Source organism: Columba livia, chromosome 2, assembly GCF_036013475.1.
Source record: "Columba livia isolate bColLiv1 breed racing homer chromosome 2, bColLiv1.pat.W.v2, whole genome shotgun sequence".
NCBI classification, from domain to species: Eukaryota; Metazoa; Chordata; class Aves; order Columbiformes; family Columbidae; genus Columba; species Columba livia.
The window spans coordinates 15,532,141-15,549,869 of NC_088603.1; the positions used below are offsets into that span (position 1 = coordinate 15,532,141).

At 37.1% G+C, this 17,729-nt stretch overlaps 1 protein-coding gene across 25 annotated transcripts in view; it reads left to right on the plus strand.

Annotated features, from left to right (window-relative positions):
* The window catches only part of PARD3 (par-3 family cell polarity regulator), a 454,313-nt gene extending 439,799 nt beyond the window's left edge, over positions 1–14,514 (plus strand). For all 25 annotated transcript variants that reach the window (XM_005504176.4, XM_065055083.1, XM_065055084.1 and 22 more), the window contains 2 exons: positions 8,914–9,041; positions 12,415–14,514. In XM_005504176.4, coding sequence (XP_005504233.2) covers positions 8,914–9,041; positions 12,415–12,808 — 522 coding nt within the window. In that variant the 3' untranslated portion in view covers positions 12,809–14,514. The remainder of the gene's footprint in view (positions 1–8,913; positions 9,042–12,414) is intronic.
* Positions 14,515–17,729: the final 3,215 nt, after the last annotated feature.

A 17,729-nucleotide genomic window follows, 5' to 3' on the forward strand; every position in this document is an offset into this window, starting at 1 on the left:
CAGAGGTATCTATAATAACAGGCTTCACAATAACACCCCTTTGCCACTTATATTAGCTGAGACAGTACTGTCTCAAGATATACATCCTAATTGATCATTTAAAACCTGTTCAATCTGATCTAGCAATGTGATACAATTACGTAAATCCATGCATGTGCTTATCTTGTTTAAGATAGTGAAATGAATAAGTCTTGCTTTTTAATCAATTACATATCCTAAATTAGGATCCTTTAAATATGGACATATATGTCACCGCATTTTTGTTTAAAATTCCACAGTATAGACAGTGAACAATTTGCTTGTGTTATGAAAAAAAAGCGGGAGCTGTATGATAATGAAAGCAGTAAAATCTCTCACATCTTCCTCAAAGCGGGTGGAGTTGATGGGTTTTTGTTACTTATCATTACGATGCACATGAGGCAGAGTCTGAAATAGCCAAAGATCCACATCTTTGTGCATGAAGTCACTGAGAACAACCTAGGTAACATCATAATGCATATGACATCTTTGTTTGCCTATTGTGGTGGATATAGAAGATTTTTTTTTTTTACTTTTATTGGGTCTTTGTGTCTTTATCCATCTTAAACTCACCATTTTGAACCTGTGGTATTTTTGACATGCAGCATGGAGAGGAACAAAGGTAAATGTATCCCTAAATGACCTCACACTGCTTAATGTACTGTACCAGGATATAGGCTTCTCTTTTCACATGTTAGAAAACCTCTAACCTTCTCTGAAATTTAATAAATGAAATAAACATTTTTTTTAATGACCAGATGTTTTCAATTTGATGTGGTGAAGATAATGTGATAGCTCATCACAGTTACAGTGTAGCAGTTTTGGAGCGAAAGGGAACTGGTTATAGGAAGTACTTTCCATTATGTGTATCAACTGCTGCTTAGTCTCCAAATGAGAGATATGAGCAGCATTCTTGGGAAAACTGTGTATGAGAAAAACTTGCACTCCCAAAGACTTGGGAACTTAACTACTGAAGGTCATGGGCCAAATTGTTGTATATCTAAATGCCATAGCAACTTGAGACAGTCAACTTGGCTTTTATTATAGTTTCTTGTAATGAGCGAGGAGGGAATTATTTGGATGACAGGCTGATTACCTTAGGAATGGAATAATTTCCTAAATTGTGGGTCAGAACACTGACCTTTCCTTTCTCTCTTATTCAAACAAATGGGATCTCTCTGTTTACTCCCCTTCTACAGATCATGCAAATGAGCTCAAGCTGACTAATTCAGCTTAATGTATTAATATTAATTCTGAAGCCTATTGTTGCTTTTGTAGGAGCTGGTCTGTTGTTAAATACATAGGTGACCAAATGTTTTATTTTAGATAAGTACTTTAAAAATAAAAAATGGCCCAGAGTATTTTTGGATTGTAATTTATTTTTTTTTTCCATTGTGTACTCCAGCATTTCAAGATCACAATGCTTGGAAAGGATCAAGCAGTGATCTCATCCATTTTAGCTTCACAGTCATTTCAGTGTTAAGGAGCCATAACCCTCTCTCTTAAGGAGTGTGTATTTCTTTAACATATTAGTCTAAAATGATGGACTTGGTTAAGACATCCATTCAAAACAGATCCAGATGTACTATTAAATACTAGTGACACAAAAAAAAATGTGAAAGTGGTTTATAATACATATACAGGAAAATACTTAGATACATTCATCAACATCATTTCAGTCTTCTCCATCTGTCAGCTGTTGGTTACAAACCACAGTGGTGAAAAGTGCACCTGTACATGGACGATTGTTGAAAAGCGTGTTTTCACCTGAGGGAGATGGGTTGCAGAGCCTATATGAACAAAAGGCTTCACATCCAGAGAAGCCTCTGAGCCACATGACAGCAGCCAGTTCTGATCTGGTTTGGATAGAGAGAGAGGAAAAACCCATCCACGGAGAAGTGTGTGCTATGAGGTGATAAGTGGTTTGCATTTCTCATTAGCAAGATGATGGGAGGGTTGAGGATAGAGAACAAAGTGCTGATGTGACGTGGGACTATTGGTTACTTTAAGGAAGGGTAAATGAACACGAAGTTTGCAGTGTAAGTAATGGATACTGATGGAAATCTGGCAGCTCTGAGGATATTTAAAGGAGCCAAATAGCTCAAAAACTGACTAATATATTATCAAAAGGATCCTGTGAACATCACCGACTCCAAGCCATCCCAGACAATTAATGGCCTGTGACACAGGAGTCCAGTGACAGATCTCTGAACTGTGGAGCACTACATCACGCTGGCTCTGAACGATGTCTGTGGCAGAGGGACCAGCCCCGACCCCGTCCCTTTCTGTCTGTGTCCATCAGGTGAAGGTTATTTCATTGCAGATGAGCAATGCAACAGAGCGGGACTTTTTGCCCGGCTGTGGTTGTCCTGCCAGTAAACAAAATACTTGACTGCCTATGAGTGTTCAGCATCAGACAGCTTAACAGACACAAAAAGTGATAGCACTGGAATGAGATGACACTGTCTATTGAGCAGCATAACATTTCTGCTCAAGGCCATTTGAATGACACATTGTTAAGGTTTAATAACTGACTAACTGTTGCAACATCAAGCCATCTATGAAATCCACTAGTTCTACAATTCAGTTAAAGCTTTAGGGAAAAGATTTTTGCATTTGTTTATTTTAAGGTAACTTTCTCAGGCTTCAAAATTGTTTTCTCTTACACGACCTTCTTGGTTTCTCTATTATTTTTTTCTCAAAAGGCAAGGTATAAGAGGGCTTCAAGGACAATACTGTATGCCTGATTTTACACATGAAAAAAAAAAAAAGCATCAAATATGATTAATCCATTTTAACCTTGTTGGTGTTAATTCCAGACAGAGTTTGCAGAAATGTGTATCTGGGCATGCAGAACTGCATGGAAACACAGTATGCCTGCTAATATTTAAGGCCCTTACTGTTGCTATGACATTTTTATTCCAGTGCAGGATTCTTTTGGGGCTGATTTTTCTGTTCAATACCAAAGTTGAGTCTCTGGTTTTCGTTCTTTTCTGGGTATTATTGGGTCTGCTGAAGTTTATCCTTGCTTACACCAGTCTTGGGCTTTAGGGGATTTCAATTATAATTTGTTCCATATCTTGTATTTTTGCCTAGCACATCTTAATTAACAGATCCCCACCTTCAATAATAAAACCACAACATTATAGCCCTAGATGTCTTGGGAGTGAACAATCCAATTAAAAAAAAAGAGCATATTAAATCCATTGAAAACATTACAGCTGCTTGCCAGTCCTGCTTGTAGAAACACACCAGTGGTCAAAAAAAACCCACTAAGATGCAGGAGGGACAAAATTTAGTGTTTTATTTCTTCATATATAATTAAAATTCAGTGCTAAAAATGGAACGTGTCAAATTCCATTTACAAATACATTCATTTCCGGTCATCCTAGATCTATTTGGATGGTCGGAGAAAATTGGCATTGAAAGAGCAGCTTTAAATGTTTAGGAGTCAAATAGAAAGGTTTTTTTTTCTAAAGCTGACTGGGTCAAAGTAAATATACTACATGACTAGTCTGAGTACAACTTTAAGTACACGCACAAATTTATAAAAGGTAAATAACTGCATGGTTTTCATAGAGGAAAGATTCCAGAGATCCTAAGAATATACTTACGCACGGCTTGATGGATACATGCTCAGAAAACTGAGGAATTATGTTTGTTTCTTCTGCTCTGTGTTGGTGTGTAGGTCTTGTCTCTAAAAGAGATTTAAAGGAAAAAAATATATATATTTTTTTTCTGTTTATGGTACTAATTTCTTATCCTTTTATTCAAGTCCTTGACCTGTTCAAAGCCATAATGAATTCTAAATAATTTCAGATTATTTTAGAAGCACAAAAGCCTGATTTTTATCTCTGCAGCTTCCACTGTAATGTATTAATTTTACCTGGAAAATTGAATAACTGACTATATTCAAAACAAACACTGTAAAGCTTACATCAGACTGTAAATTAGGCAGAATTACTCAACACATTAATGAGAAAGGAAAGTAGTATATTAATTATTTCTATTATTAATCCATTTCAAGAGTGTCCTTCAGGATATTTTATTCAAGGTATTAGGCAATATCCAATGGAGCATTGCAGTAGACAAAAAATATCTTAGGAGCTAAATTTCTGTTTCTCCTACCCCAAACTCTTTCAGAGAGGAAACCAAAGTTACTCAGGGCAGCCTCTCCAAGGGTACTTTCTCTTCAGTGGTGTAGTTAATGTCCATTCTGCACCAAATTTGGGAAGGATTTAGTGAAGCGTCAGCAATTTCTCACCAGGGCTCTCTAAGTGATTTGTTTGTACCGTACTGAAGATTTTCTTTCTGCTTCTGCTACACAACAGAATGGAGATCTTAGTTCCATACCACGCCATTCAGCTTCCTACATATACACCAGAGAAAGACAGACAAAGGGATGGGATTTTCTTATTATATAGTGTTTGAATTGATACACACACCTGTTGGCAATTTTTAAAAGAAATATTGCTATATGTTCTATTCACCATAGCAACATAAAAGATGGAAGTAAAAATAGTCTTCAAGGACATCTCCTAGAACCACTGAATGTTTTTTATCATTCTGAATTTTGATATACGCAGTTACTGGATTGTCTGTCATCTCTGCCAAGTACATTTACACATGAAGCAGGCAAGGTCATTTAATCTTATCTATTTCTAATTAGTGCCGAACTATAAGAACCACAGACTTTTTTGGAGGCCTTGTATATACCAGCTTCCCTGGATGAACTTGCAAGTTCTTGATTAAACACAGAGTATAATCTGGAAAAAAAAAAAAAAAAAAGCACATCTATTTTAGTATTAAATAATTGTCTTATTTAATAAGTAAAAAAAAATACTAAGGGACTTGTTCCTTTAGTAATCTCCCTATTCACCATTTCTTTATCAGCAGAAAGAAGTTATATGAGTTTGAGCAAGCATTTCTGCCAGCTTCTCCCTATGGCAGTGGGCTGTGAGACAGGTGTGTCACCTCAGATCGTTGATCTTCTGTCACCTAAACTGGTTGGATATCCTTGAAAGTCCAGTGCTCCAGATTGCCCCTATGATCTCCTCTCTCTAATTCTGTGGCAACTTTGACCTGTGCCAGTTCTGCAGCACGCACACTGTCACCACGCAGAGCCAACCTCCGTGGGCAGAAATGCTGCTCTGCGAGGAGGGAAACTGCGTGGGCACTGCTGGTGTAGCTGGGAGAGAGGGAAGGGACCTTTACCCTAAAACATGCTGCCCTTTACTGCTGATAGTGGTCAGTGCAATGTGAACCATGGGGTACACTCTCTGGGAAATGAAAAAACGCTGTTTTCATGAAGTGAGAAATCCGTAGAAACTTTTAACTTTGCAGCCCTGCTTTTAAATTAATGCTTCATTGAGAAGAGAGCTGTGTAATTTCATGAATCTTAAAGCACGCTTTTACGTGCTGAATATTGTTTAACAATGCTGAATGCCGTAACTATCATTGCCACTTAAATGTATTATGGAAGACAGGAACATACATTTTTTTGTATAATGCAGCCTTGGTTGTTATTGTGGCCTTGACCGCATCCTGATTTAAAAGGTCAGTGCTTGTCATGCATCTCATTGCAAACAAGGCCAGAGTTCTTATCAATCTGTACTGTGAAGACCGAGCTGTTGCCAGGTTTGTTGGGTGATTTCAGGTTCCTATAATTGTACTTAGCCTTGCGTTGATATTAGTGTTAAAATTACTGTGTTATGTGTATTCATTATACATGTTTTGCCTGTTGCTGTTGAAAGATGAGAAAACAGTTCAACTTTTTTTTATTACCTCAATTTTATGCTGAAGTAAATGGGATATGCATGCATACAGATGTGTATTTGTGTATATATTTTATATAAAGATGTATGTATAAAAGTATACTTTGGGGATTGAGACAAAATCACCCATTAGCTTTTGAAGACTAACGTTACTTTGATATAAATATTTTGGTTTAGATACTTTAATTGAAAGCATATTGAAAAGATAAATCACTGTATGGAGATTTGCACTTTTCTGAACAAGTTAAGGATCCAAAAGGGAATATGTTGTCTTTATATCATCATAACCATGTATCAAGGGCATTCACTATGGTGTCACTGAGGCTTTTAATGAAAAGATTTGAAAGCAATGCCTTTTCATTAATAAGATGGTTGAATGTACCTGTGTGTGTGTCTATCTGTAATGTTTTGGAATATATGATTACATACAGACAGAGTATTTTTATGTCTCATTGCTGTACTTTCAGTTATATTAATAGCTTATTGTAGATGTGAACAAAATGCAGACAGGATGTAAATAAGTATTAGTTTCAGATTAGTTAAGTATTATAAATCTACTTAATTTAATAGGGCATACAGGTTCTAATACCTTCAGATAATCAGATAATTTATTTTAGATGTTTGCCTTTAGACCCATCAAATTATAAATGCTGAACTGCTGAGAATCCAGACCTGACTTCTCAGATCCAGCCGTCTGGGCACACATGGCAGTGGGCAGACCGGAGTGATAGCCCCCGCCTCTAGTTAACCATTGGTTCCTGTGTGCATTAAAACAAACAAACAAAAAATCTCTGAAGCTTTGATCTTAGTCCATTCATAGTCTGTTAGGGCTTTCAAAGCCTTTGTCTCTTCAGTAAAGACTTCCGTGCTAACTTTTGCTCTCTGCATGTGTGTGTGCGTGTACTTTCATTTACGCTTTCTAGATGATGCTTTTTAGTGTCTTGCATAAACCTAAATCAAGGAACATCTCAATTCCAGTTTCACCTGTTTGATAATTTAACCATTCCCTGTGCTGTAAAAGTGCTTTAATCTGTTATATTTACAGTGAACTAAAAAAAGGGAAAGTATGTTTTCAAATAAAGAGAAGCAATTCTGATTTAATATCTGATCTGTGATAACTACTTTCTCACATATGATATGACATAACTGTAGCTTTCCCAATATATGCAAGCTTTCCAACACTTTTAAAGTGGAACCCTTGAAATGAGGAGATTTCATCTAAAAATCTTAGTTTAAATGTTTATACTCCTCATGGACAAGTTGAGATGGGAACTTCTAAGTTTCCTTCTGATTCTCTGTAAGCTGCTTGTAACCACACTGGAGAGAATTCACAAATAAATCTTGTGATTTTCAGGTAATCACTCTCTTCCATAAGCTGAGCCCTTCAATAAAATACCAAATGTCAGAAGACTGTCAATAAAGTCAAGAAAGTTAGAAATGTTGACATATGCAATAACTGAAACGCTGCTCTGTATGTGTTGCCCTTATTTAATATAGTAGGAAATCTCCATGGGGGTTGTTGGTTTGGACATACATATGTACAGCTTATTCATCTCTCAGAAAATTTCCCACAAGGCTGACACATGATTCGGTTTTCTCAACTTGTTGCTTCATCATACCATTCCTAAAGCATTTTCATTAGAAATATCATTTTACTGAGGTTTTTACAGAGTAAATCTGTTGTGAAGTAGACATCAATGTTGCATTAAGGCTTCTCTTAAATAAGTTCTCCATTACTCATAGTCTGTACTTTCACATTCTGATTCTTTTGCACAAGAATCTTCTTGTAACGGGAAATGCAGCTGTTCACCAAATTGTATCTGTTAAATTCTGAGCGAGACTGATGCTCTGCCTGAAGTGTATTGTTATTGAAAATGAAGTTTCTTAAAGTTGTACATCTGTTTCAAATCTGTTGTGTTTCTGACTACCTGTGGGTAGTTGACTAGATAGTAAGACAAAGGAGAAGTTTATGTCACAAATGACAACTTTCTCATTTCTAAAACTTGTCTTCAATGTATGAAGCTTTTGAAAAGCCTTTTATTTTTCAGATATTTGTCAGCCATTATGATATCTTTCTGCTGCAGGAATTGTAACAGTGAGAAACAAAAGAGAGATGTATTTTGAAGGAAGGCAAAGATAAAAAGGCAAAAAGTGCTTTAAGAAAAGCAAGTCTGAGACAAACTGTTTCAGTCCCAGTCTTAGCCAAGTGGTTATGCTCCCTAACCTCCCCATGATGAGACCTACGTGATTTGAATAGGACTGGTAATTTTAGGATATAAAATAATGATGTTCTGTTTCTTTGTTAAGTGAAACCTTATTATAAAAACAACAACAAAGCCCAAAACATTCTTTGACTTTTGTGGCACCCTATTTTGCAACTTGAAATCACAAAATCTGAAGAAAGTAGTAAAGTAAAATGAAAAGTGATATCTCTAAAAAAGTAAACTTTTCGTAATCCAAAGTTTGAATTCAGCCATTTTACCAGATCTTGAGCTGTAACGCTCTGTGTTCCCGGAAAGGCCACCCATTTTCATGTTCTCTTAGTACTGGCCTTTCAAATTGTCACCTCATTAAGCTGTTATCTAAAATCCTTCTCAGAGATACAGGATTCCCCATTGCCCACAACATACTTGCTAAATTTTTCTACTTGTTCATATCGAACCACAAAATGTTTCCCTGCCTCTCAGAAAAGCAAGCGGTGCATGTCTGGAGCAACAGCAAAACTGGATGGCTCCACTGAGGGAAAGCATCACTTGAGCGTACTGGTGAGGTTTGAAAGAGCTGCTGTGCTCGCTCCTCCCTCAGTGGCATGTAAAACTTAGCATTAACATGACTGAAGATCTGTTCCACCAACTTAATTTAAATTTCAGTGTTACTATAAAAGCACAACCCATTCTGGACCAGTGTTTTTCTGATACATCTCAGAAATGGTAGGTCAGAAACAAAATCTGTAGGACAGGACACTGCTATGGGTCAGAATTTAACCTAATTATTACAAAAGACCTACCTGAACTGCTTGTTGAAACAGATACAACTGTTTGTGTGCAATAGCAATTTAAATGATAGCTGTTTGTGGGTATTTTTCTGCTTTGTTTAACACATTTTCATTTTCTTTCTGTAGCCAAACACCAAGACGTACTCACAGAGTGGCAGACACTCAGTATCAGTAGAGGTTCAAATGCAGCGGCAGCGGCAAGAAGAAAGAGAGAGTTTTCAACAAGCTCAGCGGCAGTACAGCTCACTACCCAGGTATGGGACCTGTCTGAAGCTCTACAGTGTATATGAGCCTGGAGCTAATGTCATTTGTGGAATGGCAATGTTGGACTGAGTGCAAACACTTTTGTTTAGCATCAATTTAAGGTGTAGTGTATTCAGTGTGGAAGAGGCATAAGATTTCTTAAGTAAGAGCATGTGGTAGGTTTTTATTTTAGGACAAATACTTCAGAGCTGATTTCAGTGGGATTTGAAGACACTCAGCACCCAAGAGAATTGAGACATTAAGACAAAGTTATTATTTGTGGGACATCATCCAGTTTAGTTTTCTGCAATTACAAAAGTCTCCTGAGCATGACATGGTTTGTCTCCTTTTCACATCTCAAACTAATTTTTTTCTGTTGCCTAATTCCTTAATGGATAGAAATTCTATCTTTGTAATGCTGATACAGAGAAAAAACTTAAAAGGAAAAAAGAATATGTCATGACCTCAAACAAAGGAATATAGAACTGAGAAACTATACAGAAAATGAGGGATCTCAGAGTTTCTAGTATATACATTTCTTCTAAGTTACTGGGCCATTAGCAATGGAATACTGAAAATTAATACACTTTTTGACTAAACAAATCTGTATGTTAAAGAAATATTAGATTCTTTTAAATTAGCTGTTTGGGAAAAATTATTTTACTTGATATTTACCTTTAAGATTTATTGGAAGTTTACCCAACTTGTACTGTAAATTAGATAACTATCATAGTTCAACATTATGCAAATAGTCTTTATATTATTTTTTATGCCCCATGTGGAAATGGTGTGGAAAATATATTTGTGGCAACGTGTTTTACCAAGTGTATCATAATTATTTGTTTTTGAAACAAATAGAAGCTTCATAATCAAAGTTATCTAATAATGAATTCTTATCCTACTGACATCTTTGAAATCAAAACAAATCTTTCAGATTTTCACATGCTTTACACCTTTCAGTGCAGAATTTTTCTGTTAAGTTTGGAAGGTGGGAAAAGTAAATGTAAAGTCACTATGTTTTCTAAGATTGTCAGTTTGCCATTTGAAGGCAAACTTTTGCTTCTTATGTCTACCTTCCTTATAAAATGACCACACCTATTAATGCCATATTGTTTTTGTAGAGAAGTTCTCTTTCAGTTTTGCTAGCCCCAGCAACGTACAGATTGAGTGGAAGAGCACAAATGCTAGTGTTGCTTTTAAGGTGGGGGGGTTACTTTTAGTTTCAAAACTACGATTCTTGAAACTTGCTTCCCCAGCTCTACTCAATCACTGGTAGCATTTAAAAGCTGGGAGTCAGTTGTAATGCATTTCCAGTTGAAGAAATGAATACCTGTAAGGAGAAAATTAATCTACAAGAAATCTGGAAAAAAAACATTTTGGGTCATAGAAATGCTTGTTTTGAAAAGATTGACCAAGAACGTCACTCAATATAGTTTTCGGCATGAAAAATGACTAGCAAGCTAGCAATGTATGTCACTGAGTAATTAATGATAGTTCAATGATTTTGTTTGAGCACTCTGGGTATTAGAGCTGTGCTGAGAGCAGACAGAATTTCACGACCTTTGGCTAAACTTGAGTGCTGTTAATACCACAATACTCCTATAACAAGTTGGGACATCCAGTTCTCCAGCTTTACAAACTCTTCGTAACTCTGCAACTGATCTTTAAAGAAATCTTACTCTGAAACTCAGGTCCCAAGCTTTATGTTGCAACTATGGCTTTGCAATGATTAGAGTTTGTGCACTGGCTTCATTCTTGAGCTTTGTTGCTTTTCATCTTGTGTAGTCTCTCGGGGCCTCATTTTTTTTCCCCTTTTTACATTTAAATTGTTAGTACTGAAGGCAAATAAACTCCTGAGTCAATTTTAAAGGATCTTCCCAGAAAGACAGTGAAAGTGTGCCAACTAATTTTGAAAAAGTACCAGAAAACAGTCAGTAAATTAAATCAGTTCAACTAGTCATCCTCATCCCACGTGAAACCGTAAAAGCAATGTCTAAATCCAAGTTAATTTTCTAGTACTTAAAATTTATCTTAGCCTAGATCAGAAACCTGACAGTTTCGTAGCCTACAGAGGTTCGTTCAATTTGCTCTTTTTCCAGGGAGTGATAAAACATGGCTCAGAATTGTCTTTTCTTTGGCAAAGTTGGATATGTGAATATCAAGAACAGCTATAAAAATTTGCCAAAGAACTTACTTTATGTTGTAATTTTTGCTGTAATAATTTACATTCATCCTGAATAACAATTTTGATCCAGAGGTCTCAAAATCTATTATGAAATAAGGTGGGTATAGTAATTTTCAATTTATATGTGAGGAAGGAAGATTGCAAAAACGTTAGGCGACTTGTTACTTTTACTAATGGTAGAAGAATTCTGCGGGTCTCTTGTCTCTCTGCTACATATTCATTGGATGAGGCCACATTGAGTCATTTGTGTTGACATGAAAAACCAAGCTATATATAAACAACTAAATTATTTTCTTATTGATTAATGTCGCAATATGTTTTGTTTTACTACTTGATTCTCGTACACTAATTTTAATCTCGAAGTGGGTAACTTTTACTGCAGCACAAAATTGTTTGACTTTATCATCACCAATCTTATTTTAAATTCATAAAAGCATCTAGCGGCTTGATAGTAAATTAAAGCTATTTCAAAACCATAATCAGTCTTCAAAATAATGTGATGATTTATTGTGAAAAGAGATAAGAATTTATAATTCCTGTATGTATTTGATTTATTTATCTACCCTGTGGAGCAAAAAAAAATGAGCAAGAAAGGTTATCTCTGCCTTTTCTTTAATAAAAGCTATAGTAAACTGGGAAACAGTCCTGATAGCTCAAAATTCTTTAGTTCTGTAAATGGGAGGAAGAAATTCTCATCTGTGCAACTACCTATCAATAATGAGCTTCATCTTGTGACTTGTGCAGTGTTTGAGCAAGTGTTTTAAAGATCTGGCTGTTGCATTTTTAATCAAGTGTGAGACTAGATTCAAATCTTTTATGAGTGATTCTACAAGTGCTGGCTGTTATCTGGTTTCTTGGGAAGCACAGCAATGTGTATGGTCTGTCCTAGTCTGCAACTGAATTCTAGCACTTTTTTCATATGAACATGATAGTTGTTGTAGCACTGGGTGGGTTTTCATGGCTTATTCATTCTGGAGAGGCCTAGAAATACAGTTCAACTCTATAAGAAATCTTCTCCCAAGAAAAGAGGCAAGATGCCTCTCTGGGGCAGAGGAAAACATGACTTCTTGAGAATACTATAGGTGAGGGAAACCTGATGGCATTGCAGAATCACGCTCCTTTCCAAGGATTGTTGTGAATAACAGTAGAAGGGGAACCAAAACATTTGTCTTAAAAGCCTCTTCCATTTTTCTTTCCAGGCAAAGCAGAAAAAATGCCAGTTCTGTATCTCAGGACTCCTGGGAGCAGAGCTATTCCCCTGGCGAAGGGTTCCAGACTGCGAAGGAAAATCCCAGATATTCCAGCTACCAGGGATCGAGGAATGGCTATATGGGGGGACATGGCTTCAATGCCAGGGTAATGCTAGAAACACAAGAACTGCTCCGTCAAGAGCAGAGGAGGAAAGAACAACAACTGAAAAAAAAAACTTCTTCTGAAGGGCCTAGCAACTATGACTCGTATAAGAAAATCCAGGACCCTAATTATACCCCTCCTAAAGGTCCTTTCAGGCAAGATGTACCGCCTTCACCGTCTCAGGTTGCCAGGCTGAACAGATTGCAAACACCAGAAAAGGGAAGACCGTTTTATTCTTGAGGTGAAGAAAATGAAGATCAACTTGTCATGCAATAAGGAACATTTTCATATAAAGACTCATATTTTGAAAACTTTTTAAACTGATGGTACTAAGGAGTATATCCGTTGTCTGTTTCAGTGCCTTTAAAAATACAGGCAAAGCATTGGTGGGCCTTATGTCTTTGCCGTTCTGTCTCAAGTGTTGAATTCATGGAAGGATGTTCCACCATTTGACAATCATAGCGGAAGGGAGCAACCCTGCCCCTGCATACCGACTCCTGTAGCCCAGTCGAGTAGTTGTCGATGGCTTATTACTAGGATTTGTTGTACTGTGTTTTACTTTGCAGTGACTTATTACACCAACATGCAGCTTTATGGTATAAATTTAATGAATTTGAGGTTGAAGGAAGCATTGACATGTCCTTTTTTATTTCTTTCGGGTCAGAAGGAGGGTTACATATCACTCTTGAGTGGATAAGGCTTAGCTCTACTCTGGATCACAGTCGCAGTTCTAAGATGTTTTATGGTGGAGTCATTACCAGTCTTTGTTGATCAATATTTAAGAGTCTATATGCTGAAAAACTATCCTTCTCCTATTATGCACATAAGCACTCTTTTTCTCTCGCTCCCTCCCCACTCTGAGCTTGTTAAAGAAGCCTTTATCCTGACTCATGAGGAAAACAATATTAAGCTTTCAGTTATCCTGAGAATCCGGTTACAATTGCCTTATAATCTTAATACACAGTCCATTAGAAATGAAATAAGTGGAGAGAGTCTATTTATACAGTCACAGCCAAGCCTTTGATAAGTATATTTTACTATTTTATTAAAGATGGGCAATTATGAACAAACACAGAACTGGGTTCTGCTTTACCTCTGAATGAATTTGGTCATATGACAACTGTGTCTAGGGTGGGAACTAGGGACGGTCATCTGATACACAGTTATCTTTCTTTGGTCAAATTTTGGAGATAGTTTAAAGAAAGAGCAGAAGAAATCAAAGTTTTTCTTTGGATCAAAAAACTGAAAAGAAAATATTTTCTTCTTTTTGCAGTTAGTGAATCTTTGTGGACAATTGCCTTGTGCTTCCGTATACTGTATTGTTGCATCGTGATGCTATATTAAAAATAAACCTTGAAGTATATGAAAGGGAGATAAGTGGAGACAAACTGTTACACATCATCCTGAAAACATGTCAGTATCCAAAAATAACTAAAGCAAAAAAGATTGCTCTAGCAGTGAGTAATTGAATGTGCATATGGGATATGAGAATTTCTTTTGCAGCAGCTGTTTTTATGTTTGTTGTTCTGAACTTCGTGTATTGTAAAAAATATAGCTGGGTCGCTGAAGTGCCTGCAAATCCTGATGTGAAAAGGCTTGAGAATGGATCTCAGCATATCGTGTACAAAAAGGAAAGCAAGAAAGTGAGAAAGAAAATCATGTATTGTGTGATTTCAAAAAAAATGCCTATTTTTTTTTACTGGCACATTTTATTTTTGCGCCAACTTGTTTCTAGAATATATGTGAAATATCAGCACACATATCTGTGTCTTTTATGCCTGTTTGTTAATGATTTTTGTTGTTAATAATGTACTCCATGTTTAAAGTTGTTACTAGTGTAAGCACAGTGACATTGGATGACAATAGCTCTTTTACGCAGAATTTGCAAAACTGTGTAAAACAGCTTTCCGTGTACATATGAAATTTGGAATAAAAGGCTGTTTCCATCCTCGTCTTGGTATTGCCTGTAGACCCTTGTGAGAACTGCTGCAGACCTGGAGTTTAAAAAATACTTCTCAGATGTTATCTTATCCTGTTCCTAATGGTTTGCGTGTGTCTTTCTGTGAACGTTTATAAACATTGGGGAAAAAAAAAAAAAAAAGGAAAAAAAAAGAAAAAGATTTACAGCTCAGCTGAACACCTGAAGACTGTTCTCAGAGGGAAAAAACACTCAGTCTGATGTCTTATGTTATTTTAGGCCATACCCGTGACATTTAAAAGGTGCATTCTTAAGAATAACCGCTGTGGCAAAGATCTTTTGGGCCATAGCACGGAGTTGTCTCCCCAGGGAGAGCGCTGGCAGGAGGGGCACCCGCTGTGCTCTGGCCAAATTCAGACACATGTGATGAAGCCCCCTCTACATCAAGTGTGTGTTTTGGGCTCTGATGAGAGCCCTTCACAGGAATATTGACTTGGTGAAAAATGTGAGAAGGCAGATTTATGAATACAGCAATATTTACAGTGCCAGTGATACTCTGTTTCCCCCATTAGTATTGAAGCCGTGTCTGTTTTTCTCCCTCTTCCCCTCATTCCTCCTTTTGTTGGATACTGGAGAACTGTCAATCATAATTCTGTATATGCATGACATCAGGCTGTTGCCATGGTGATAATAGTGTCAAATTATTCACTATTACTTTAGTGTGGGATCTCAAGGGGAAGAGTAGCAGGAGCTGCAAGTTGGACAGGCAGCCTTTGGTGCCCAAATAAACTAAAGGCGTGATTTTGCAAAGGACCTAAATCGTAGTGGCTTGCAGTTGTCAGTGGGGAAACAATTGCATTTGCAGTTTTGCAGGCCTTGCTGTCTCATCTCCTGACTGCATTCCCGGATTACATAGTTTGATGTTTCTATGGAATTATTTAGACAGGCAAATAATTGCAAGTACTAAAAAAATGTGTCCACAGGAATGGAAAACAGGTTGAAGTCCTTTGCAAAATAAGGTCTTTGATAAACTGTTGTAGGAAAAAGGGCATATGTTTGGAAAAGTATGAAGTACGGGATGTTTTACATGTGAGGATGGCATATGTTAAAGTTTACCCTTCTATGAAACTCCTCTTCAAGGTGTTAACAATTTGCCATAATTAGATGTGTTCATGAAAGAAGGCAGATGTTCTCTTTGGGTCATGTCTGTGTTACGTTAGTAAAGAATAAGGTCTTTTTCTGGCTTCGTCATCCTGCCTTCTTCCTGACATAGCGTAGACAGGATTTCTAATATTAACTCCCATAAGTTGCAAAGGGTGATAAGGAAGTGGGAGGGAGATATTTTAGTAGAAAATGACCTTTAGTTCTGCATAGTGAATAGATTCAAAAGTTAATTGAGCTAACTAGATTACTGCAATAATTTGTTTGTGGACACATTACCATTACGAGATTAACTCTGTAACACTAGTGTATATAAGAATGGTCACAGAACAGACTGTAAGGGAGCTTACAACATCGAGGAGTGGGTGTAAATCTTGCACATTTTTCTCTGTTGAAACCCTAAAAAAACATCTGCAAAGCCTGCTGGTTTTTTATCAAAATAATTTGTTAATGCTATTGAAATTCCATGGGAAAGTTTAATATTACTAATGCAGAAGACTGCTGCCTTTCTAAAATAACCTCCTTCCCCTCTCCTTGCAGGGCCTCCTTGGAAACAAGAGTGCAGCCCTAGTGAGTTATTGCATGGGCCAGATAGTTTAATATATGTCTTTGAGAACTCTGCCATCAAAAACAGCAAAAAATGGCGTAGAGCCCAGCTGAACATGATCAGAAAGTACAATTGCCATTTATTGCTGGCAAACAGCAGGAAGAACAACAAAACAAAATTTAAACCCATCATGACTGTAGATATATGGCCGGCCTTTCAAAGCTGTGCTGATGTTTCGCTCACGTTCGCTCTGAGCATCTGTAACATTGCGTTTATCTGTGCTGGGTATGTTGAGAAGGGAAGAAACCTTGGCCAGACAAGGAAGAGATGTGCCAGATTAGCAGTGTTGACTAAACACAGGATATTCTTGGGTAATTCAAACCTTTGAACTTGCATTGTTGAGACTTAAAGTGAATTTGGCTATTGCGTCTCCTGGCTTGCAAGTATATTTTCAAAATGTTTCCTAATTCTATTTTCTGTGCCTGACTGTTTCTACATCTTTCTCTCCAGAGTACTAAGTCCAGTCCATACGAGTTGTGAGGAAACTGTCAGGAATGGAAATGCAGAAAAAACCTCATCCATTTTTTATGCTCCTGGTGTGTCACCACACCCTGGCCTTCCAGACTCAATTTAAAGTACAACTGTAAATTGGCAGAGGAAGAGTGAGGGTCAGGAATCCAGGATGGGGGAACTGACATCGGGAAAGTAGGTTGTGTGTGTGTGTGCATTGAAACCCTCTTCAAAATGTCTTGTAGCATTTCTTGCAAGCTTTTTTCCATCTGTGCAGAAACCCGCTGATGATTTGATGCACATGGTTATTGTTTCATGCCCTCTTGTACATCTCTTCTATTTTGTATCAGCTTCACACTCTATTTTACATTTGCTGATTAATTCTTTCGCATTTATTTGGTTCTCTAAAAGACATGCAATTCATTCTTATCCTAGGCTGCCTCATGCCAGTGATTGATATTTCTCTCTTTGCTTTGCAAACTTATTTTAATACTTTTTCTGTCCTTGGGAGTAATGTTATCTTTTATAATTTACACTTTAATCACATTCTAAAAACTGAGACTGGAAGCTTGAGTTGGGATTACACAAAAAGCAGACTAAAGAATACGGCTTTGATTTCTATTCTGTTTGCAGTGCACACTTCCCAGGCAGTAGTAGGGACTGTGCAGAATACTGTCTGAGATGAAGAAAAACATCAAACCCAAGAGCTTTGGAGAGAAAAGAAAAATAAAAGTTAAGGAAAGTTTTGAAAATATTTATGCCCACTGCATGCTATCCACTGTGAAAAAATAGTAATTCCTTAGATGTATCACTCTGTCTGAATGGCTGATGGCTTCAGAGCTCAGACAGATGTGACTTGTCATTTAAAGGTGACTGGATGGAAGAGGAAGCTGCTTGTGCCTTTCCAAAGGGTGCCAGGACCCTCTTCCCTCGCAAGTTGGCTCCCGAAATGCTGTTTTCGGCTGCACATTTTACAGCTACTAGGGTCTGGAATGGGCTTGCATTCACACATTGAGCTGAAAACT